General features: G+C 39.9%; 1 protein-coding gene across 1 annotated transcript in view; it reads right to left on the reverse strand.

The window, feature by feature from the left end:
* usp43a (ubiquitin specific peptidase 43a) overlaps nucleotides 1-24,490 on the reverse strand; it is a 107,922-nt gene that overhangs the window by 59,539 nt on the left and 23,893 nt on the right. The window contains exon 3 of the mRNA XM_044189852.1: nucleotides 11,577-11,680. Within this exon, the coding sequence (XP_044045787.1) occupies nucleotides 11,577-11,680 (104 nt within the window). The remainder of the gene's footprint in view (nucleotides 1-11,576; nucleotides 11,681-24,490) is intronic.

Genomic DNA, 24,490 nt, shown 5'->3' on the forward strand with positions numbered 1-24,490 from the left:
ACCATCACAACTAAATACCTAACCTTGACCCTTAATCCTAACCCTAACATTAACCTAACTGTAACCTGTACCCTAAAACCAAGTCTTAACCCTCAAAAAGCACCTCTACCCAAGGGAACCTCAATGTTTGTCAATTTTTGTACTGTGTGTACAACATTCAGGTGTCAAACCAAAAGACCACTATCCCTAGTTTAGACCGGATACCTGGAGCTGCACCACATACACCCACAAACGCGCACATGCACAGCAGCTGCTCTTATTTATCAGAAGGAAAGTTGAGCTGCTCAGCATCCCTCTGTTCTGCACAGAGCTAAATAAATAACACTACACCAGCAGCATCTCTAAACATTATGCGGTATCACGTTGCTTGATTCCAGCATTTTTCATACTGTTATTCTAAACTGAGAAGCTTTGCAGCACAATACAGGGGATGATGTAGGTGATGTGGATGATGAAATGTACGCTGTTCAAAATAGGTCAAGATGTTGGCATTTTACATGTACTGTAAAAAAGTTATGTGATCTATCAATTGCCTTGTCAGGGACGAGCTGATGATGTCAGAGTTGCAGGGTTTGCTAGAAACAGGATTTATTTAATGGCCCACAGAAAAATATTAGCTCCCACCAAAGCAACTGTGTGAAAATGCAGCTGAGAGTGCAAAATCTGAGGGAATGGCTAGTATTATATATTCTCTTTTGTTAAAACAAACTGACACTAACTAATCATTTAACAATGCGGTCGTGAATAAACTGTGTGTAAGGTATGTGTAGCAATAGATGTGTCAATTTGCGCACATGTGAGATTTGATGGGGTGACTGTTTGTGTACTAGGTGTATGATTCACAGTCCAATCAATCAAAAGTAATTTTAAAAAAGTACACAAAGATATATATATAAATTGCAGAGAGTTTACACACATAAACAAACACCCAGGAAATGTGACAAAATATTTAGTTGCACCTTTTGTGGAAGACAACAGTTTTACTTATGTTTGGTAACAGCTGTAATTCCATCTATTCCTGTTTTCCTGAAGTTTTATTTTAATCCAAAATTCTGGGCACAGCTTTGGTCCCACACCAACCAAGCTTAAATGTTCTTGTCAAAGAAACCTGATTGGTCACTGCAGTCTTGACCTTATTTAAGGAGTAAACAGTGTCAGCCGACAGCTCCGCAGACAGTGATGGATGGAGGCCTGGGCTTAGCTGGAGACGCAGCCCGAAAACAACTAAACAGAGTTTGTTGCTGGTATTTACACTAGGAGAAAACCGAACTGTAAAACATATAGTAAAAAAGAAACTGAGGTTGCTTTTAGATAAACCTTTCCTCTCAGAAAAGCCAGTCAGATTCACCACTGCTTCCCACGATTCAGTCTCTAAAAACAAAGGTCAAGAATATCATGACACTTTAATCTAGTTCCTCTTGCTAGTGCCAAAAAAGCACATCCTCATACCACTGAGAATTCTTCATGATGTTATACGGAGAAACATGTTTTACAGCCAAGAAAAGCAAAACAGACCGTAAACAGCAGCACCAGATGCACTGATGCTTTGGTAAGTCAAAAAAATATGTGTGTAAACATTTTTTTTTAAAACTTACTGAATCCCCCCCAAGCCTATTGTAAATGATGAATGATCAAGTGTTGTGTGCAGAATACATATTTATAGCACCTGTCTAAATTGTTACAGGCAAAGCATCAGTGCACATTTATGAGTGGGCTTCGGGCTTGTCCTACATTAGATGCAAAAGTACAAATAACCACCAGAGTGGTGTTTTACAAGTCTTGATCAAATATTGTCAATACTCCAGATGTGATTCAATGATTGTTGGGCAAATGAGAATCAAAAATTAGCTTTTTTTTCTAGATACAAGCGTCCTTCAACATCCCAATGTTGAGTGTGTATGTCCTTTAGCATACAGTGTATGTCCTTTAGCATACAGTAAATTACAGTAAATTATTCTATACACCTTTCTCACGGCAGACATTTTGACTTGCTATAGTAGGAAAATCATAGGTGTAACTAATACTATTGGTGGTTCTGTTCCACTTAGTTGTGCAGTGAGTCAGCATGCACAATACACAGGCCCTTGGGATTGGCACACCAAGCTGGAATGCCATTATTGTTATTAGTTACACCTGTGTTTGACATGTCAAAACCTGAGCAAATGGATGACTTGTATTATTAGTAAAATAAATAAATTAAGAACCTGTTGCAGCTCTAAGTCTGTAGTTAATATCCAGACAAGCATCTAAACGTATTATGCTTGTTTGGTAGACTTATTGGATGTTACGGTAGTCCTCTCACCAAGTAAGGCAACTAGGTCTTACTTGGTCTTACTAGGTAAGGAGATTAGGTCTTAAAATATTAATGTTGGTCCAGCTGATAGGAGCCACATCACCTAAACACAACCACAGCAAACTTGGAGCTACATACTTGACTATAGTTCAGTGCTCCTCCTGGGACTGAAAGAGAGAGCGCTCAGAGAGTTCATTTTCTTCTGTCCGCCTGTCAGTCATGTGTCACTGGCTGTGGATTGGAGGGCACACATCTCTCTCTATACGAGAGTACGAGTAGAGACCTCCTGTCAGGGGAAATTAACTCAGCTAAAGAGCTGTTGAGAGCCCCCACACACACACACACACACACACACACACACACACACACACACATTCACACTCACACACAGACAGAGACAAACTCATGTTAAGTCTCATACGAACTTCCACTTTCTCAACTCTCCCTCTTAGGTTTGGAGACATTATTGTGATTGCCTGTTCTCAATGTCACCTTCATACATACGAGTTTCTTCCTTCCTGGTTAAAACTAACTGACTGAATAAGTGGGTGATAAATGAATTCATGCCAATCCATGTTATAATTGAAACTGGCTGATTTGATATTCTTGTTGTTTTTTTTTAGCATAAACTGTAAAAAAAATGTTTTTAAAAAGCATCTTCCACAAACAGCCAAAGCAACATCTCTAAAGTAGGTGGATACAGAGACATTCTCTCTCTCACTCACACACTCGCTCTCCATCTCTCTGCTGTATCTCTCTTCCTTTCTATCTCACATGTTCCCTCTCATTCACTCTAACTCTCGCTCAGTTGCTTTATCACTCCTTTGTGTGCAATGCTGAGAGAGATGTATAAATGATTACATGAGTGAATCAAGTTTTGAGGAAGGCAAGGGTTCCTGCCAGCATTGTTGAAAAATTGAAATCAGTAATTAATATATGCGAACAAATCAATAATAATATGAAAATATGTAGGTGTTCTGAATCGATCAGTATTGGCTGTCTATAGCCAGATCCATTTCCAATCCTTTGTTTGGTCTGGCAGCTGTCAGTAACACCCCACTGCACTCGGTTAAAACACTGGAACCATCTCAAACCGCAAAGCGTTCAAAGCGAGTGAACAACAGAACCCACAAACTAAATCAATGATGATGTCAGCATGCTGTGAGCAGTCACTATGGATCAAAAAGAATCAATAAAAAGGTCATTTTGAGTGTCCAGCAACATTTTGCAAGTGTATCATGCTTTTAAAGTGTGTTAAGACTAGTTTTTTATGTTTTATGCTGTGAGTAGTTTCTTCACTTTGTTTCTCTGTTGCATATTGCATCATGCAGTGTTTTTGTCACATCACCAGTAGGGCAGTGAGCTTAAATTGATATTTTGTTATCATGGTAACTTACTAAATGTTTAAACATTTTTCATCTCTACAGTCACACTCCAGGTGAATGGACTGTGCTCCAGTTGCTTCCTTTCCTACTGATTCTGTTTTGAGTCTGTTGTAGCTTCAAACTGAAAAAATAACAAAATGAACACTACTAAAAAATGTTAGCCTGCATACAGAATTATAACTGCCTGGATTTAAATGTTGTGTGGATGGAAATGTTTGTCCCATAATGCAAATATGGATGAAGGATGGATGTGATCCAGAGATAGACACCAGGTTAGGTTAACTTCTTCAAATTGGCAACTTTTTGGGCGCAAGCTTTTCTAACATTAACAGAAGCCACTGCTATGAATGACAAATAACTTTCTAGTTCTTGTACATTTTCCTACTCTCTCCCCCTTCCCCATATTTTGTTGCTCTCTCTCTCTCTCTCATACACACACAACAGTATTTCTGACGTTCAGGGTGAAGCTGCAGGACACAGCGCATTTACGTGAGGTGGAACTGATTTTCCAAACAAGCGGCTCCTCCGTGGTATCTGCTCTAGCCAGCCAGCGTTGTGTGCTCACACAGACAAACACACACACACACAGGACTTGGTGTCACAGGTGATTTTCTGGTGGGTCACCACTAGTGGAAAAGTACTAGGGTGTTTTAATGAGCTAAGAATCTGGAGGCCTGAACTTCAACATACATGGAAAAGTTTAAGAATATAATCTCTTGTATAAGGCTAGTCCCAGGGGCTAATGTGATTCAGACAATTCATTTTCAAGAAACACACACACACACACTGGAGCCACTGGATAAAGGTAGAGCATGGCGAGTGGGGAGATGGGAGGTTGTGCGCTGGGCTCTTTTTCTCTTTGGCCAGCTGGTGGGTCTGCCAGAGTACAGCAGCTCTGATGGGCTAATGTGGCTCATACATTGTTTCCATAAAACTTTTTTTTTTTAATCTCTAAGCAATGGAAAGGTACAATAGGAGCACAAATCTAATAAGACTGCGGCAAACAAACAAACACACAAGCACACTGATGCAACCTTGCTTGACCATTTCATTTGAAGTCTTTGTTCAAGTTGAAGTCAGATCTTTCTTTTCCCTACATTATAGATTTTCCTTTAGTAAAAGTAGCATTAGTTAAATAAACCCTTCCTCCGTTATTATTCTTTCACGTTTGTATTGTAAGGGGCTACAACAGGATTCCCATAAAGAGTGCAGAGCAAACCCAGCACTGAAGAGCTTGTACTGTATCATCACTGGAAACCCTGTAAAAAACAAACAAACAAACAAACAGATTTGTACTTAATATACTTCATAATCTCATTCTTACGTGACAACGATTTTGCATTAGCAGAGAGTTACATTGCAGTCATCCAAGTGCTCCTATTTTTTCTGCAGAGACTGCATTACACCACATGACCAACTATATTAATAGAAAGAGCAGGACAACATGGTGAAGAACAAAATAAGAAAATCACAATAGGGCAGCAACTAATGATTAGATTTTTGCTTGAAAAATGACTAATGAATATTTGATTCTCTAAACAGTTGCTAATTACTTTTCTGTCAATTGACTAATGGATTAATCAACTAGTTGTTGCAGCTCTAAATGGTAATCTCAATTCTGAGAAAGAAAATCACTGAGAACTGTTTCCTTAATTATGCCGCCTGACTACATTCTGAGGATCAGAGTTAAATCTAATTATAATGGTGTTTGTTGTGTGGTACATTTTAAATTATCAGCCAGTCCAGTGGTCACTTTAGGCTCCAGTGGTAAAGAGGATTCAGGTATGTAATTGCTGGTGTGTCTAACTCTAAACTACTGAATATGAGGCGGCAAATGACTCTACACAGTTGACTTTTGTTTTTGCAAAACAAAAAAGGAAATAAGAGATCAAAGAGTTACTTGCATGTGATAATGCCCTGCACTAACTGGCTAGCACCCACATCAAAGTCTGGTACTGCAGGGAGCTGGGTGGTATCAGTGGGAGGGAGAGTGGTGCGTGAGGCTGGGCTCGAAGAAAGCACTGTGGGTGGTGAGAGCGTCAAAATCAAAGTAAGTAAGGTCAACATCTGGCCATATTTTCAGGAGCCACTCAGCTGTGCAGCGTGGAATGATCAGACGGGTGCCTCAGAGGGGTCAACGCGAGCACATCCCAACCTGGATGCATCTTTGGGGAAAAGTGGAGCCCCTGCGGACCATCTTTGAAGATGAGAGAAAGTTTGCACTCTTTTATGAAGCGTTGAGTCTTCAAAGGATCTGGCATAAAAATACATGATTGGTAGAGAGAACATCTCATATTGGACAGATATCAGTTTGCTTTGTTGCAGAAGTAGCTCTTAAAAAGGTTTTGTTGTGCAGAACATTAATTGTTTATGGCTCTCGCTTGCTGTTCGCTTGCATGTATTTTTCAGTTTACCTTGTTTCAATAGCTCTTTAAACCTGGAAATCATAGAAACTGGAATTTCTATCTGACAACATTTATTATACAAACTGTATAATATCCCAAACATTTTGACATCAAATCTGCATCCAAATATAAAAGCCACTGTGATAGGAAAAAAGTAACCATCCTCAACTATCTTGTTTGTTCAGATGGAGAAAGAGGCTGGGGCTTTCCACACGTCTCCCAGGCCATTAAAAATAGATGCCACAAACTGAGAGTGACAAATGGGGGGGGGGCTTTGACAAAGACTCATTTAAACGCTGCGGCACAACGGAGTGACTGGAGCACCGACTCCCACATTGGCAGCCCCAAACCACAATACAGCCCGGGCTCTAATCGCAAACATTTATTCAGATCAGACAACTCCACTGAATGCCTCTGAGGACCATCTCTGTGAGATATAAAAAGAATCAGGAAGGAAGCAGAGGGAAGAAAGAGAGATCAACCAAGTGATAGACAGAGAGAGAAGGGAAGGCCAGAGAGAGACACAGAAAGAGACGGAGAGAGACGACGCAGCCAGAAACAAAGAAACAAAAATAAGACACTACGTGATTGACGGGGAGTGATTGCTCTTTTGTTAGTCTGCATTTAGAGGCAAAGTGACTCCAGTCCTCCAGTGATTACACAAAGTGAGGAGGAGGAGAAGAGGAAAAGAGTGAAAGAGTAGATGAAGGAATAAGTCTCCCGACTCAGCAGACTGAAACCAGCTCAGACTAAGACAGACTAATGAGACGAGAATATAAATGGATGTAAAGCATATTTACACTAACGAAAGCCTGATGAAACCCAGAGTCGAAAACAAATTCCCGACCATCCGGGTATCTTCTTCTATTATTTATTAAATGAGAGTGAGTCACCAGGGAGAATGTTGCCTCAGAATTTGGAAACAAATCAACACTCAGTGGTTTCAATTAGAGCATAGCTTGTGTATGTGATGTGTTTTGTAGTAGAGTAGCCAGTGCTTTCTCAATTTCTCAGTGTGAGAAACTGATAATACGTGATAAAAGTGTGGAATAACAGTTTGATCTTATTTCTAAGATAGTTCTGTTCTACGTTGAGAAAAAAAACTAAAAGAATGACGACAGCAAATCAAGGCTGTAAGAGACGGAACAAAAAATGTTAAGTGAGGAAATGAAGACCATGTGAGCTTGTTGAGTGGCTCATATATTATTTATTAAGTTATTAAGTAACAGGGAATATGCAAATGAATGAACATTCATGTGATGTAAATGTCTGCCTAATTCATCATCTTCTATCCCAAGGCAGGTTATGCTATAAGATGATATAAAATAATTTCTACATTTAAAGACATTTGTTCACCTTTTTGTTTTAGACTTGTGTCCCACAGTGGCACATGTACATTAGGACTCATCAACAAGCTGGTAGAGTGATTTATACTGACGAAATGAGAGCCTGCTTTTGAAAAATGATATAGCACATACTAAAACTAAAGGTAGCAATTTGTAGGGATATCATAGAAATGATGCTCTTACTTGATAATTAGACAATTGGACCATTGTATTTCAGAGATACGATATTATACTGGGACAAACAGTATTAAGAAGAAGCTATCATAAAAGTGTGAATCACAGCATTAGAGTGTGTGCATAACAGCAACAGTATAGCAACACAGATCAGTATATGAGAGGAATATTAAAGTATGAATGAAAAGTATACTGTATGTACTAAACTAGGGCTGAAAAAAGATTAGCAGATTAATAGTAGTCAATTGATAGAATGCCAATTGGCAACAAATATGATAATAAATCAGTTGTTAATCATTTCAAGTCATTTGTCAAGTAAAAATGACTGAAGTTACTGTTTTTTATTCCTCAAATGTGAGAATTTGCTTTCTCTGGTTTACTTCATTGTACATTGAATATCATTGAATTTTAGATGTTTGGACAAAACAAGCAATTGAAAGACGCCACCTTGATATCTAGGTAATTGTGACTACATTTTTTAAATGATTAATTGATTAATCAAAAAAATGACCAATAGAATAAGCAGCAATGAAAACAATGATTAGTTTCAGCCCTATACAAAACTGTATATGTTTAACTGATTGACAAGGACTAATTGCCATAAGCAATGTCATAAAAGAAATGAGAAATGCTATGTACTGTCTGTCACATCTGTTCTTTAAACCATCTCATCCAGCAACACACGCCCACACAGCCACGCTGAAGAGGCAGATAGCCAGCAGTGAAAAATCACATCTCTTTATTTCCTTCCACTCTCTTCCTCTCTCTCTATTTATACATATCTTACTGAAACCCCCCTCAGGTAAATCCCACAGTCCCGCATTTTGAGGTTTGCAGTTACATGATAAGCTTGTTAGCTGGGACGTTACAAACTGGTAATGACTCATGGATACACTGGGAGAAAAACAGCTGTAATAAGCTGCACTTAAGACTCAAGACTTCTACTTAAGAATGAGGTGTGAATCAAAGGAGTAATTACTGAGTGTGTGTGTGTGTGTGTGTGTGTGTGTGTGTGTGTGTGTGTGTGTGTGTGTGTGTTCATGTGTGTGTAGGGTCACTTATTGTCAGCGTTTTTACATAGGGATCTTGACTTGAAAAAAAACAAAAACAATGTACAATTTCATCTTCCCCAACTAATGTTAACACATTAATTCATAAGCCATCAGATTTTGGGTATTCTTTAAATTGTAATAATTGTAATTGTGGCATTTGTTATTATAAGGAAGATAACAATGAATTTCTATGGATGTGGAGCATTTGACTATATACTATACAATATATATATGGTAAATGGACTGTATTTGAATAACGTCTTTCTAGTCATCCAACTACTCAAAGCGCTTCACACATTACATATCACCCCATTCACACACATTCATACACTGATGGCAGATGCTAACCAGCTTAAAGAAACAAACTAATCATTCACACACTTCTGGGGGTTCAGTGTCTTGCCCAAGGACACTTCCTAGGGGAAGCTGGTATCGAACCACCGACCTTCCAATTGGTGGACCGACCCGCTCAACCACTAAGCCACAGCACACTATATTTAAGTGTTGGAGCTTTACGTGGAGAAAACACTGATACAATCCAGTCGCATTCTTATTAAATTCCACTCTCTTAGGTCAAATGGCCACTGGAGAGTCTTAAAAAGCATATCAAGATGTTTGGCGTTGTGTGTGAAGCGTGTTATTACTAAAGGGTGTAAACCCAACAGAAAATGCCTCGAAATGTTAAAGTTCTGCAAATAAATACACTCTAACCGTTCAATCCATCGTCCGCCAGTGAGGGAATGGGATAATCCCACAAATGAATGGCTGGTTAACCCTGCAGTGTAGTGGTCAATACTGTACAAGTGTCAAAGATTGACCTTTTTAATGATTTACTCACACACTAATCTGCTGCTGGGTCGACTATGTGTGTTGGACCAAACATGGCAGGACTACTCTCGGGGTCAGCTGTGATTCTGTCCCTGTACTGAGACTACGAGCAACATGAGACTGACTAGCACAACACTAACTAGGCAAAGCCAGAGTCTCTCGCACTTCCCACACTCCAACAGAACACATGGGAAAGTCTGAACCAACAGAGAGCACTGAGCTGGAGTTTATTACAAAAGTTTGCACGGACAGACTCACATATTCTACTTGTTTATTTTCCTTGTAGAAGTGGGAAACTTTACTGTGTCTAGCTTAGATGGCAGTTTGTCCTATTACGTTGCAGGAGAATGTGTTAAGTGCCTGCCAAAAACATGAAATGTTACCTCTCCAAGGCTTCATTCCAAGAAAGACGTTATCTGTACTGTCTGTCTTGTTATTTTGCTAGATCTGGAAACATACCGTTCTGTCCTGCCTGTCTCCTACTGCTGATGACAGTGCACCTCACCCTGATACATAAAAGCTACACACAAGCTTTAGTCAGGCTGGGTAACAAAGAGCTGAAATGATTCTCATCAAGGCCAAATTCTGACATCAGCCTACCTCCCAGTTACCAATTTTCCTTTCTGTCTCTACATAAGTGCTTCTAAACATATTTTTGTCCCCTGCTATTTCCAAATTAGTCATTTTAAATCATCAGATTGTCTAATCAGGACATTAAAGTCTGAAATGAAACAAGTCCACCATTTTCTTCAAACTATATCTCCTTATTTACCATCTTTTATTATATATATATATATATGCACACCATCTATATATCTTATATGTTTACATTGTTCAGGAATCAAGTGAGAAGTGAAGGTAAGAGTAAATGTACACAGCCAAGTGTGCCGACAAGGTTACTGAAAGGTCTAGAGTCGATTCCATTAGAGGGTCTATTAAACCAGAGAAACTCAGACTTTCCACTGTGAATGAAGCAAAGAGAGCCAGAAGCCAGTATTGAAGATGAATCCCCTGAATCCTTCACAGGTCTGTCTGACCCACTTTCTCAAGCTACTGATTCTTATCTGCTGGAGAGGAAATGCATTCTCACCTGTGCTGAATGCCTATTCTCTTTATCAATGGTTTGTATTGCACTCTCTTTATTCAAATACAACCTCAGGACATTAGATATACAGTAGTAGTGCCCGGCGGAATCCAGCCTGGATACTGCATAATTGATGAGGGACTTAAGATAGTTTCCAAAATGTGTTCTTGTCCTACTTCTTACTAAAAGCTTTGAGTTATATGCTTTTGACAGAAAATGTTTTAGTCTAATTTATTATATCAGGATAAACACCTTGAGATGTAAAAAGAGCCCTAAAGATAAAAGCTCAATTTCCTTAGAGACAAAGGGAACCATAAAGAGGAGCTGATCAGAGTACCTTAGTGAGTAATTTGAAGTATAAGGGACAAAGAATTGTTTTAAGCTATAAGGACAAACTAAAATGATCCCTCTGCAAACTCAGGAACCCATACAAAGCAGGGATTTGAAGACCAGCTTCAATTATCCAGGTCCTCAGCTTTGTCTGCCAGGTAAGCATTCTCATTTGAGCTGACGTGTTGCTCAAGCTTAGAAACGCATTCCCCCAATGTATTTAATGAACACTGAATATAGCACATAGTGTTATGAATGGGATTGACCTTTGAGTCAAAATGAGTCAGCATGTCAGTCTTAATCTTTTCTTTTGGATGGCACCCCATAAAGTTTGCAGGGTGTAGGGAGCAATCCCTGCCTGCAAATATTCAAATTTAAGTAGTTATATCGCTACAAGGAAGATCTGGTTTCCTCCACTGTGTTGTGTTCAGCGTACACAAATCAGAAATGATCTCCTCGTTTCAATGAACTATGGCTGAAACTCTCTTCTACACTACTTCTCAGTCATTTAGGCAATTCAAAATAGGATGAAAAGTTTGTATAGCTACAGAATCTTGAATTCCTAGTTACAAAGACTAAAAAACACTGAATTTGACATCATCTTAAACTTAAAGGCCAAAAAAAAAAAAAAAAAGCTTTTGAAATATCTGAGCATGCGGCTCATGTCTGTGCTTCTCACCTGTACTGAGCCTGGAAGTGTTCCTGGACAAAACTGTGTCGATCTCGAGGCTGCTGTGTGCTGGCTGAACTGAGACTGGAACGATCCTCCAATGAACTGGGTCCCTGCAGATAAAGAGACAGGGCAAGGACAGAAAGGAGACAAAAATTCACTTTAGTGGACGTGATATATATTTACCTCAACTGTGTATCCCATCTGTATTTACTCAGTTTGCCCAAATTAATATGAGGCATCAGATATATGACTGGCAAAAGATCCTTTTGTTGCACAGGACGAGATAATGCTAAACTCTCTTTAACAGGAGCCAACGAGCACTCCATCCAAAGTTCAGCTTCCTCACTACCTGCAGCGGCTGGTTGTGAATAGTAGCTTTAACCAGACTTGATTGCAGATATGGACAGCATGGGAGATAAAAGAATGACTCAGCCTCTTGGACTTTGCCCTTTACTTTCAGTATTTAGACAATATACTATACAAAAATGAAATCTGCAGTAATGAGGTGTGAGTCTTGAGAAAGAAGTAAGAGGGGTGAATCGGCATTTTTGCGCAATAAAATTTACATCTTCAATAAACTACAAGGTGATCAGACAGAAACAGACAGAGAGACGTAGAGAGGGAAACAGAAAGATTGAGACAAAGAGAGAGAAAGAGAAATTTTACACATGACTTGTTCAGTGTTCCACAGGTGAAAGTGAATCAAAGAGATAATGTGTGAGCTAATTAAATGGGGAAAAGGTGATTCATAAATGTTAGAGCAGGGAGGGATTTCATCTGTCTGGTCGGGAAGGAAAGTTTAAATGGTAAACAGTGGAACAGTCAATACAGATTGGAGTCAGAGGAATATTAGAGATCGTCAACCGTCCTCAGCATCACACTGATGTGTGCTGAATAAACTAAATGGCTGAGACACCCTGCATGCTGTGTCTGACTCAGCCGGAGGGCAGAGACACTTCTCAGATAATTATAAGGATTTAAAAAATGAAGGCGATGAATGAAAGATGGACAAGTACAACTCCAGGAAACAGTTCAGTCCAAGTCTGCTGCTACATGTGGTGGGGTTAGTTTGTGTACCTCTCTTAACAACTGTTAATTACAGAAATTAAAGATGTAAAGTTACTACATGTTATTTTTGATCAGGTAAGGAAAAAGTAGGAGTGTTGGTGTATTTTCTGACAGTACAGTGGCTCCACCCCAGACATCGGGTACCTGTTGTGTATTATTACAGCACACTTTTAAGATATTCTTTTTGAACTGGAGCAACAGTGGCACAACAATGCACCAGCAAGGTATAAAAATGTGCACAGCGACAAAAGTTACTTTTGCAGGAACAGGATTAAGACAGAGTAACAGGCATCCTCTCTGCAGAGTGGTGGGGTGTTTGCATACCAAACAATATCACCAGACAGAGTACTGATAGTGAACCATTCTCTCTCTTTTGCATCAATGTCAAACATACTACACACTGTACCACTACTACATTTTCTACTAATTACTTTAAATCTCACTAAAAGTCACACTACTTTGGCACTGGCCATAAATCCTGCACTACATAATTGGCTCTGCACACCCACATAGGTGTTTTCAATTACTCTGCCTAATTAGGCCTCTAGCCAGCCAGGTTGAAATCGGGTGGAACATTTGCAGCAAGACTAACTGGAGAGTGAAGGTGAATCAAGCACAAGTCTGTACACACCCACATAGTCCTGACTATAAGTCTAAGTAGGCGACCTATGTGGGGGAACTATGGGTGTGTGATCTTTAATATAAACATCAATCCCAGCGGTATAGACATTTTTCACAGCAAACATTTGACTTGTCACAGAAGGAAAAGCACAGGTTAAACTAATTTTGTTAATGATGGCTCAGTTCCATTGTGTCCCAGTGAGCCAGAATGCACAATACCTGGAACAATTTCAATCAAGCAAGCTAACACATAAACCAAGATTTTATGGGCTGTATTACATGGAAAAGACTGAAACTTGAAAGTTGTAAATGATGTCCTTTAACAGATTACTTGGGTGGACCGCACCAGTTAGCCTACTGCTATGCTACTTTGGGATGTGAATGATGAACACTTTGTAACTTGTTCTGTTTATTCAGGATGAGGTTTCAAACATTTACTTCTGAGAAATCATTAAGTGTCATTAATCACATTAATTAGAAAACATAATATTCAGGTTTAAAACCTTTGTGTGGGACTCAAACATTAAGCAGCAAACAAAGTCATAGTCCACTGAGATACCAAGGTCTGGTCTCTCTACCTTCTCAGGGGAAATGAGACTCTGTGCTGGTCTCGCATCATGTCTTCGGAAAATTATGACTTTGCTATTGTTCAAACAAAATCCAATCACTGCTGTATTCACTTTGAACAATGAGCTGCTTTTTGGCATCTTTGAAAACTTCTCCAAGGATGCCTCTTTCCAGAATATATAATGAGGCAATAGCAAGACAGTTTGTTTTTAAAATCCACCTTGGCCCCATTTCCAGACTTGGCCTTGTCTTCACTTCAGTGCTTGTCTCTACTAAGTGGATAAAACACAATATAAAAGCTCATTATCCCTTAAATCAGTGCAAAATGTAACAGTGATATTTCTATATTTTGAAGACAAGATTTCCAATCAGTGCTGCTGTGTCTGCAGAGAGACACCAAGAGTCAACACAAAAGAGAGCAGAAAAAAGCAGATCAGCTTTAACTGCTGTTTGTTTGGGAGCAGTATTTCCACATGCTCCATATCCATCTCGACATGGCCTTATAGTATATGTAAGATAAAAGCAAGATAAAATTAAGGTAAGTAATAACAGAGTGATGTGTAAACAAAATAGAAAGAGGTGCCTCTGTCTCAGAGCAAACCACAAGCAGCTTATCACTTGTAATGGACAGTTAAGAAGGCCTGTGCGAGCCATAGAGATTGGAAAAGGGAGTCATGGGCACCTGAGGACCATGCAATGCAGCAGGGGCTATTTGAAGTTGACTTCAATTTCCATTTTGTGCTGGTATGCTCACCGGCTTTCATTCAGAGTGCAGAGTGCCAGAATGAAAAAAGAGAATTACCCAAAAGTTATTCTGAATACTTGAGATGCAGAGTTTCTCAATCTGGGACGGACTGCATATGATTTTGGGTTGGATTTTTTAAAATCTCTAGCAATCATATATGATTTTACAGCTCTGTTAAGCCATATTTTCATACAACACGGAACCAAATGGCAGATTACTTTCATTTTTCTCTGCATGATTTTTGTAAACATGTCACAGACAAAAGAAACATTACAAATGTGTTATTTAAATAACAATTGTCTGTATTTCACATGTGTATATCATCTCTCATTTGTATATGACAAGCCAAGCTGTGACTGACTCTCTTTCTCTCAATTTCGCCCTCTTTTCTCCATCTCTTCTCTGGAGGACAATGGAGAACAATCCTCAGACCCTCAGAGACAGACTAGGTTACAAGCATCACCATGGAAACCCTGGCCTGAGTGGCCTCATTCCCCCCAATAAACATGTGGGAACAGGGAACTTTTTCACCGCTCACAGCGTGGCCTAAAAATAAAGAAAAAGGCTAATCACGTGGACCATTGATGTTTGTCTGAAGCATTTGCCACAATGTCACTTTGAAGCACCATGTCAATGTCCAATGTGCATGTATGTGTTCATTTAACTAAAAGGTAAATTCTAATCTTTTACCTTGCAGTTCAGTAATACTATGGAAACCATTTTGCATTCTTCCTCATATACTTTAATTTAGCTGAGGACACAAAGTGCTAGGAAAGAAAGATGTTCATGATGACCGTGTAAGTGGTTTCAATACTAACGGTAGCCTTGCAACAGGAAGTAGGAGACAAAGATTGGCTTTGATACTTCATTCTCTATGCATAATAAATCAAAAGCAGTGCTTTTCACTGCATACTTGAAAAGGCACCTTCCACCATAAGCAGGTCAACAACCTGAGAAAAGATGAACAGGTGACTCCATTGAGTGAGAATGAGAGTAAGAGATAGTGATAGAAAGACAGAAACTGCATGTGTGTGTATCAAAGACAACAATAACAAAGACACATACTGTGTATGTTAAAGAAACATACAGCGTGTACTGCAGATACACACAGTTAATAAAACAGGGAGAGACAGAAAGAGCACTGAGCGTACTGTGCCTCTTTATTTAGCACCCAGGGAATAATGAATACCACCACAATGTTGTTCCAGCTCTGCTATCGTCTGCCAAAAATAGATGCGGGGGCCGGCCGCAGCAATAACAAGTGAATACTAATATTCAGAAGCACTAAGCTGTTCAATTGTCACACTGGGTGCAATCCAAAAAACTCTGAATGCTTACAGATCTAGGCCATATTCAACTGTCTCCTGTTGCTTGGGGACAAAATTACCGCCGGCATCTACATGCCCCTGGTAGTGTGATTGATTTCTAAGACTTAAATATCGTCCCTGGTTACAGAGCTCAGCATAGTTCAGCTAAAATAGCCGTGTTTTCCTTGTTCTCTAAATGACTGTAGTGTCAACCTGTAGACAAGCTTCTTTCAGAAAAAGGTAGTGGAGCAATGAGCAGGCACAGGGAGGTTATAAAAGTGACAGTTACAGCGGGCAACTGAGGAAAAGACTGGAGGAAATATTCAAGGCCTCAAATGAAAGGCTCTTTTTCAGCTTTTTTTTTGCAGTCCATTTTGCTCATGCTTTTGTGTTTAGAGCCAGTTTTATTTATTTTTTTGCCCAAACAGCCAGGTGTCGGTCGATTATAGCACAAAGAACTGATCTAATATAGCGTACAAGCCAAAAGCCTGGAGGACTTGTAGCAATGGGTTCTGGGATTTGGACCCACATACCTTTGAGAATAATTTGGGATGAGGGTTGATAGTGATTTTGGTACACTGAGCCTGTTTCTATTATTACACCGGTGCTTTGGCAGCAAAGCCATTCCCGGCATATTGAGCAAGTTTTCCGAATGTTTCTGTGGTGTAAAAAGACCTAAGGTCACTTTGAAAAGAACATTACGTCCTATTGTTCTCCCTTTCTGTTTACTCCTTCTCTGAGGGGTCAAACGGATACACATCACCACCATCAGCAGAGCTCGGCATCAACGCATCACAGGAGCGGTGAACCCACAGGGCCTCGTGGGTATTGTGTATTATTGAGAACATTGTGCTTTTTGCACACACACACTCTCATGAAGGCTCACCAGGGCCTGTGCACACAAGCACACATAGGCATAGGTGCACACACATGAACTTCAAGGACGCACAGCCACAACCACTGCATTGTCAAATTGCAGTTATGCTGGTGCATTATTTAGCTCTTCTATGTACTGACTGTACTGGTGATGTCATAGGAAACAACAAGGCTGTAAGAGGCCGAGTTAATAATGATACATGATATCAGTGAAACATATAAGGTATTTTTCTCATATATTAAACAAAGTAACCATTTACAAAAGTGTCCTTGTCCTTGTTACTGGCAATCAGTCAATTTCACTTCACTGCTGGATCCCAGGGAACTCACCTGGTGGTGTGTGTGTGTGTGTAGTCAGCACTATATGCACACAGCTAAGCTAAAAACAAGAGCAGATTGCTTCTCTGGTTGTCTTGGGATCCTGCATAGCTGCATCATACCCATCTCCCTACCTACAGCTTTCCTAAGCTGCTGTCTTCTCATCCTTCCTGCCTGTCTCTACCACTGCAGGACATCACAACATGCAGGATTTGGTAAAGCCACCAAGACACTCTCATGTGATAGTAGTTAGAATGTAAGCAATGTACTCTTCAAGAAAATACAAGCAACATTATGCAAGGTAAAGATACAAAATTTGTGGCATATACACTAAATGTACACAGCACAGTGTGATTAAAATGCCTTTGTGAAGACAAGAGAACAGAGGCCACGGAGATGTAGAAAAATGATAAATGACGTGTATCCCTCTTCTGACAGTGTACTAATTCAAGAGTAGAAGGTGCACAATCACTGGAGTATGGAATATTGTTCCCTGGTAGTAAAAATATCCATTGATGTATCAAATCCACAAAAAAACAACAACCCAATGCTGCTTACTGGCACCCAGTACGGAAGCGGACACATTGCCCTCCTCCAATGTGGTCGTAACAGAAATCAGCCTAAGCAAAGAAGTGTGGTGTGTATTTGGTTGGCATAATAACAGGGACTTGTCTTCACTGTGACCTGAGATCTCTTCTTCTGCTCCCAGACTTTTCTTCTCAGAGCCCTCATCTTGGTTTGGGACTCAATTCTATGTGATCAGTGAAACATTTCTCCAATGCAGCCACTGTAAATCTCTTTGGCCCTGTGCCTCTGGCAGAGGCACAGCTTCCCTCCAGAGATCTTCACACTCCAATCCCTACATGAAAACATATGTTGTTATCAAAGCGCTGCTGATTCCCCGTGGCACGCATTCATGTGAGACGTTACTGAGGCGCTCCTCTACAGCGTGCTGGGGAGTGAGTGGGAGTTTGGCTTGCTGTGTGTGGTTGTATATTTAAAGGTGTGTGTGTGTTGGGGGGGGGGGCTTCAAAGCAAGCAAAAGAATCCCTATAACAATTGGAAAGAGTGGGTGTTTGGTGTGTGTATGGGCGAGTTGGTATAGCTGCAAAACAAGAACAAAAAAAACAGGAGAAGCAGGTTGGCCTGGAGGTAGAGAGACAGACTAATAACTTAGAGGCTGTAGGTTCCAACCATGGCACTGACACACTGGTTTAGTTCTGCTCCAAAATAAATCACTGTGATCATAATTATTAATCACAATCAGGAAACAAAATGATCTTATTGCAGTCTGATTCAGTGTGAAACAGCAACCACTGAAGGGTTGAAAGGTGCCTGTAAAATCTTTGTAGCTTCATCTTTAATGGAGCAGAGCAGCTGGGAGCAGCTTTTGCCAAAATATGGCTAAAAATGCCTTTTCTAAATCAAGCTTAGAAAGCAGGTGTGTGTTGTTTTGCTCACATGCAAGACTCTACCACTGGTCAGGAGAACCACTCTGTTATGGCTCACTCACTAGGGTCAACTGGTCTAACCAATCAACATCGGGCTAGCCAATGAGAATGTGAGGGCAGATCGGTTCTGACCAATAGAAGAGCAATAGTTTCTTTAAAAGGTAAAGTAACATTAGTCTTCCTTTCACCAAAATTGCTGTGCACCAAGCCCCAAAAAAGGATGTGATGTTACAGCTCCAATGTAGGTAATGTTTAAATATTGAGCAGTGATCTGTAACTGTGACAGTGATGCTGCAGTTTGTAGTCTGGTTATGTGATATTTTACAGGGGTAAAATAATGACCTCTCCATTTTCAAAGACAGTGCAGCATTGTTTCTAATGGCCAACTATGAACATCTGTACAGTTGAAGTTGAAGAAAGGTGAACTCTGACCTGCAAGTCCACTGAAGCTGGCGAGGAGGTCGCACTGTCACAGGAAATGCATGTTGGCATGTGTTCGACATGTCGGCTTCAGATTAAGTGAATGTGACACATAGCGAATATTTGCAGGACAGAAGTGAAATGTGACCAACATACACACCTGGATCAGCTTTATAACATTGAGCCTGAGGACTGAGACAAAGCTTTATATGTATTTAGCCTTACTGTGATGAAAATGTGACTTTTTTAATTAGAACATACTCAGCATATGGATGAACAGTGAAGAGGTTATTGGCATGATCACTTCTGGAATCCATTATAACAACCGTGAATCCAAGCTGACCTCCTTTCTCTGTGACGAAGGAAACTAAACTTTTTACAATCACCTTTCATAATGTATTCTTTCACTTGTTTACTTTTCAGTCCTGTAGCCTTACTCAGAGTCTTGTTTTCACTCTTAGTGTCTGTGAATTAATATTTTAATATTTAACACTTAACACTGACAAATTTCACATTTTATAAGTCAGCTAGCATCTGGAAAGTAGCAGTTCTACACTGGAGCTGAATGACCCAAAGGCACTTCTGTAAAATGACAATAAGGAAATGTAATTTTTAATAATGCTGAGTGACCAAAGCTGCAGTTGGGGAGAAAAACACGTCTTTTATTGAGACTAAAAATAATCTCTAAAAAAATACATGGCGTCCGACTGAGGAAAGACGCTGATTCAGTTATCGTCTCAAACCACATTTCTAATCAACTGGCTGGCTCAACGGGCTTAACACATTCACCTTAGCTGCCAGCAACTGCTCTGAGTCATCCCTACACACACTCAGAAAATCCTTTCTCACACATACACAAGCATTCACACAGACATGCACATGCAGACACTACCATATATTAACTCACATGTACTTAAACATTGTCGCTCCCTTTCTCTCTCACATGCACAGGCATGCAGCTCTAAATGTGTATTCAGGCAGGCTCATAATAGTGCCTATTTCTTGCAAAAAGACAAAAGACGATCTTTGGCTCGTGGTCATGAAGCAAGAGTGACGACATTCACAGAGGTGACAAAGCAAAACTGACAGCAGAGCACGAAGGAAACTTAAATGGGTGGGAATGAATTTTGTGTTTTCAAAAATGTGTTTTCACCACAGTGAGGCAAAGCATTGTGATCCTGAAGTGCCAAATTCAGCCAGAGCTCCCAGACATGTAATCTCACGCAGCCATACCCCTGGTTCAAATGACAAAGGTCTGGAGAAATCGTCATGAAATAAAGTGGGAAATGGAGTCCTGAGCAGTGACTGTGTGTAGTCCTGAGAATGAAACACAATTCTTGCCTGCCCAAGTTCTTGGACACAGCACCTATGGTGCCACATTTCAATGTCTGTTCCAAACCAACTTGGTTTTCAAGTTAGCGCGACAACACCCAAAGGCACCTATATAGATGACATTTTGGGATCCAAGGTAATAACATCATGTCTATATTAGATAAGATACTTGTATTTAGTGCATTAACATATTGGCATAAAGCTCTGACATCTAAGAATTAGAAGTGGTATCTGAAAAGCATTGCACTCACAAAAATCACAACATCAACCTATAAAACAAATAACGATAAATAAATAGCAGATGTTTTTATGAAGGATGAGGACAATATGAATTTGGTAGCTTCTCGCATCAAACAGACTTTCCAATGGCATTGAATGCACCATAGACTTTTCCATACCAGGAAGTACACAGGCAGACTTTAAAAATGGAATTGAGGAAATGAACTAAAACAGTATAATTCTTCCTTGTTATACAAAATGCAAGACTAAAGAAGTATAAAATAAGGAAAAGGAAAACAATGAATTTGGAGAAAGGGTACTAAATAAAAAATAAATACAAATATAGCAGGTGGACCTGGCACAAGTCCATCACACCAACATTGTAATATTCACTTCTGCATCTGCCTCAGTGAAAACTGCTGTGTGTTTCTCAGAGCACAAACTGTAGTTGTAAAAGAAAAAAAATTGTGTACAAACTAGTTGAATTTTGTCAGCCCTAATAATGCTAAAGCACAGGGCAGAGATGTATGACGCTTTGTGTTGTGTCTGTAATTAGTATGGCACTTGCTTAAAGTGCTTAAATTCAGCTAAAGCTATAATGTCACAAGGTCCCCAAACAGCATCAATATCCATGTTTATTTCAAACAAACAGCCTTAATAGCAAACACTAACAACCACATTTTGATAATTGTATAAATATTAAGTAACAGAACTGTACAAACTGTGCTCTGCTTACCTTAATTTGACCCTTTATGAATGTTGCGTGTGTTGGTGAGTTGCGTGTGTGCAGTTACTGTCTTATTAGGCTTGTTTGTCCTTTTGTGTATGTGTGTGTGTGTGTGTGTGTGTGTGTGTGTGTGTGTGTGTGTGTGTGTGTGTGTATTTGAGTGTGTTCTGCGCTGAAGTAGCAGACACTTTAAGCTGCTGCTATCAGCGTGATGTTTTCGGTCTCCTGCCGGAAGAGATGACGTCTCCCACTGAGCGTACGAATTAGGCGAGCCAATGTTGACATAGCTGTTGGCTGCTTCAGGAGACAGCCAGATTCACTCTTGTCTTTTAGAGAGTGCCTGCCACCGGAGCATTTGAACGGCAGTCATATCAGTACAGGCCAGGTTTTAATAGAAGTGAGCATGTGTCATACACCTGAGAGTTTGTCAGCACTGTCTGAGGACTGGATATGTGTTAATTTCAGCTCACTTTCTAATTAAACAGCTTCTAATAACAAACCAAGCTGTGCTAAAAGTCTTTAATCTTCTCAGATTAACAGCGTAGAAAGGCAGCGTGGCAGAGGTTGAATGAGGTCAAAAAGAAGAGACGGCAGAAGAGAGAGACAGAAGAAATACACAAAGGATCGGCTGAATCAGGTCGGCTGAGTCAGTGATCTCTTTTAAGTCCCTTCTTAAAACATACTTTTATCTGAGAGCCTTTCCTGATTTTACTTGAGTTTTAATTTTCTTTAAACTGTCTTTTACTTAGATAAAAAAAACAAGAAAAACATTTTTAAGTGTTTTCTTTTAAAACCAGATGGTTTTATGACTTGTGTGTTTTATTTTGCTGCCTTTGTGAAGCACTTTGTAACATATTTATTATCATCATTATTATTATTATTATTATTACAGATCAACACAGGCAAAAGAAATATGAGAATAGAGGAGGAAATATTGTAAAGGACAGTGATAAGAAGATAATTCACAGGCCACAGCATGAAAGAAGGATGTTAAGAAATATATATGCGGCCAGCTGTGTTTAATTACTTAACAAGACTAAAAGTCTAAAGCCATGCTAGTCACCCTGTGAGGCTCACATGCCTCTGTAATACTAATGGGGCAAAAAATATAAAGTTTGGCCTGATGATGGCACCAGAGGAAAGGTTGTTTTGCTAGCTGCATCGGAAGGGTTTATTCTCTGTACATTGGCCATTTTAGCACATTTTGACTCATCTTGTCAGGCTCAGTTGTAGGCTTTGCTCAGAATCCATCAGCTTCAGCTGTGCATCGTCAGGCTCAGATGTACTTAGTCAGACTTGTCATCTTAGAACTGCACGTCGTAAGTACCACTGGAATGTTGACGTGTTTATAACTGAAACTAGTGAATACAGTAACTTCTTCATTATTAACGATGTGTAAGTACAGCTTAGACTGATGAAGGTTGAGCCAAGTCTGACAGAGCTGAGCCTGACAAGCTGAGTATATGTCCTAAAATGACCATTGTAAAGAAACTGAGCACTGTGTCATTTTAACCACATAACTAAGTAGCAAAATAGTTATGGCTGAAACTAACAATTTCCCACAGCCCAAGTTTTCTGTCAGATTAGCACTTCAATTTACAATGATATAACAGAGAAAGGTGGTATATTTTTACGTTTGAGAATCTAGAAAAAGCAAAAGGTTTGACATTTGTGCTGTATAAATACTAATAAATTCTCTGTCGATGGACTACTAATCGATTAATCAACAAGTCATTTTGGCCCTAAAAACAGTCATTGTTTATAGAAAAACAAATGAGCTAGTCAAATTGTGTTGTCATACTTAGCTTACAGTGTGAACAGAAAACTCCAGGGTCATGTTTAATTTTCAGAAACAGCAATGCAAACAGAAACAGATGCACCAAACACCAATGTCAGACAGGACATGGGCAGAAAGTAAGTGGGAGAAAAGAGAGCGCTAGAGAGGGTGAGACACTGTCAGAGCGACGTAGAGATTGACTCAGAGGCGAACGCAGCGGTCCAGAGAAGGGGAGGAATGAAAGAAACGCTGTCCATGCAGTAAAGCAGCTGACTCACCCCTATTCTTTCAGCTCCGGATGGGTACCACTAATAGGCCTATTCAAAGCTGGCTTACGGTAACAAGGCAGTCTGGGAGATAACAGTGGAAACCACAGGCATTTCTAACCCCCCCCTCTTCCACCTCTCATGCTCTGCTCTCTTCCAGCCTTCAGAACCCCTTCTCCACTATCACTTCCCCTCTCCAAAAGCTCTGCTTGGTGCATTAACTCTGACTCTCACAGCGCCTGTGCTTTCCTTTGACAAAATGATCACCCTTTATTCACTGATATTTATTGGACTAGTTGTGATGACCAAAACCAAATAGCTTCACTGTACCTTTCTCTGATCTTATTCTATCTGAAGAGCACTTCAGGTACCCACTCCATTTCATGCGGTGCCGAGTGCAGCCAGACCCGCCACTCTCTGGCTGTTACTATGGAGATGCCAGCCGGGCAAAAACAAAGGCAGGACAGAAACTAAGCAGCCTCAGACAAGAGCCCCTGGCAGAGCTCTGACAGCCAAATCTGGCTTGGCAGCAGAGGCTAGAGCCACCTCTCTCCCTCTCTCTTCTTCTTTCTGTGTCTCTCACCCTGTGTCTCTCATCTGCACACTGGAAGTGGTTGTTCCCAAGCAAATATTGACTCAGAGAAGTAAACGAATTGACATGACTAATCGAGATGAAAAGGAAAGAATTAATTAGCCTCTAAAGAGTCCTGTATGGGTGTTTCGCTTTGATAGGAGTTTTGAGATAGCCAGTGCCAGAGCCTCTGGTCCTAACAGAAAAAAAGCAGCATTGTTGATCTGTACTTGGCATTCTGGGAAATACAGAGATCTCATACCAAGGACAAGCAGAGAACTTTTAAACTGAGACGTGATCACTCATAAGACTGGTTAATATCCTCAAACTCTGAAGTCAGGTCTGGATTTGGTTGATTTTACAGACAAATTTCAACAAAGGCCATTAAAACCTGTAGTGAGGAGTTTCTATTGTAGCCATACAGCCAGTCCATTACTCTCATTGCCTGGTAAGACTGAACAATATGATTGAAAAACATTATTGTAAGAATATTTTTCAAATATACTGTACATCCTGATATGATGAATGTCTGCAATTCCATATTAAATTGATGTTTAATGCAATAAACTGTGGTCTACTAGTATGCATTAAATGAAAAACCACTTCAGACATAAAAAATAAAGATAAAGACAAATATGATCATATTATCATGATA

The sequence above is a fragment of the Siniperca chuatsi genome, linkage group LG3 (assembly GCF_020085105.1).
Source record: "Siniperca chuatsi isolate FFG_IHB_CAS linkage group LG3, ASM2008510v1, whole genome shotgun sequence".
In the NCBI taxonomy this organism is placed as follows: domain Eukaryota; kingdom Metazoa; phylum Chordata; class Actinopteri; order Centrarchiformes; family Sinipercidae; genus Siniperca; species Siniperca chuatsi.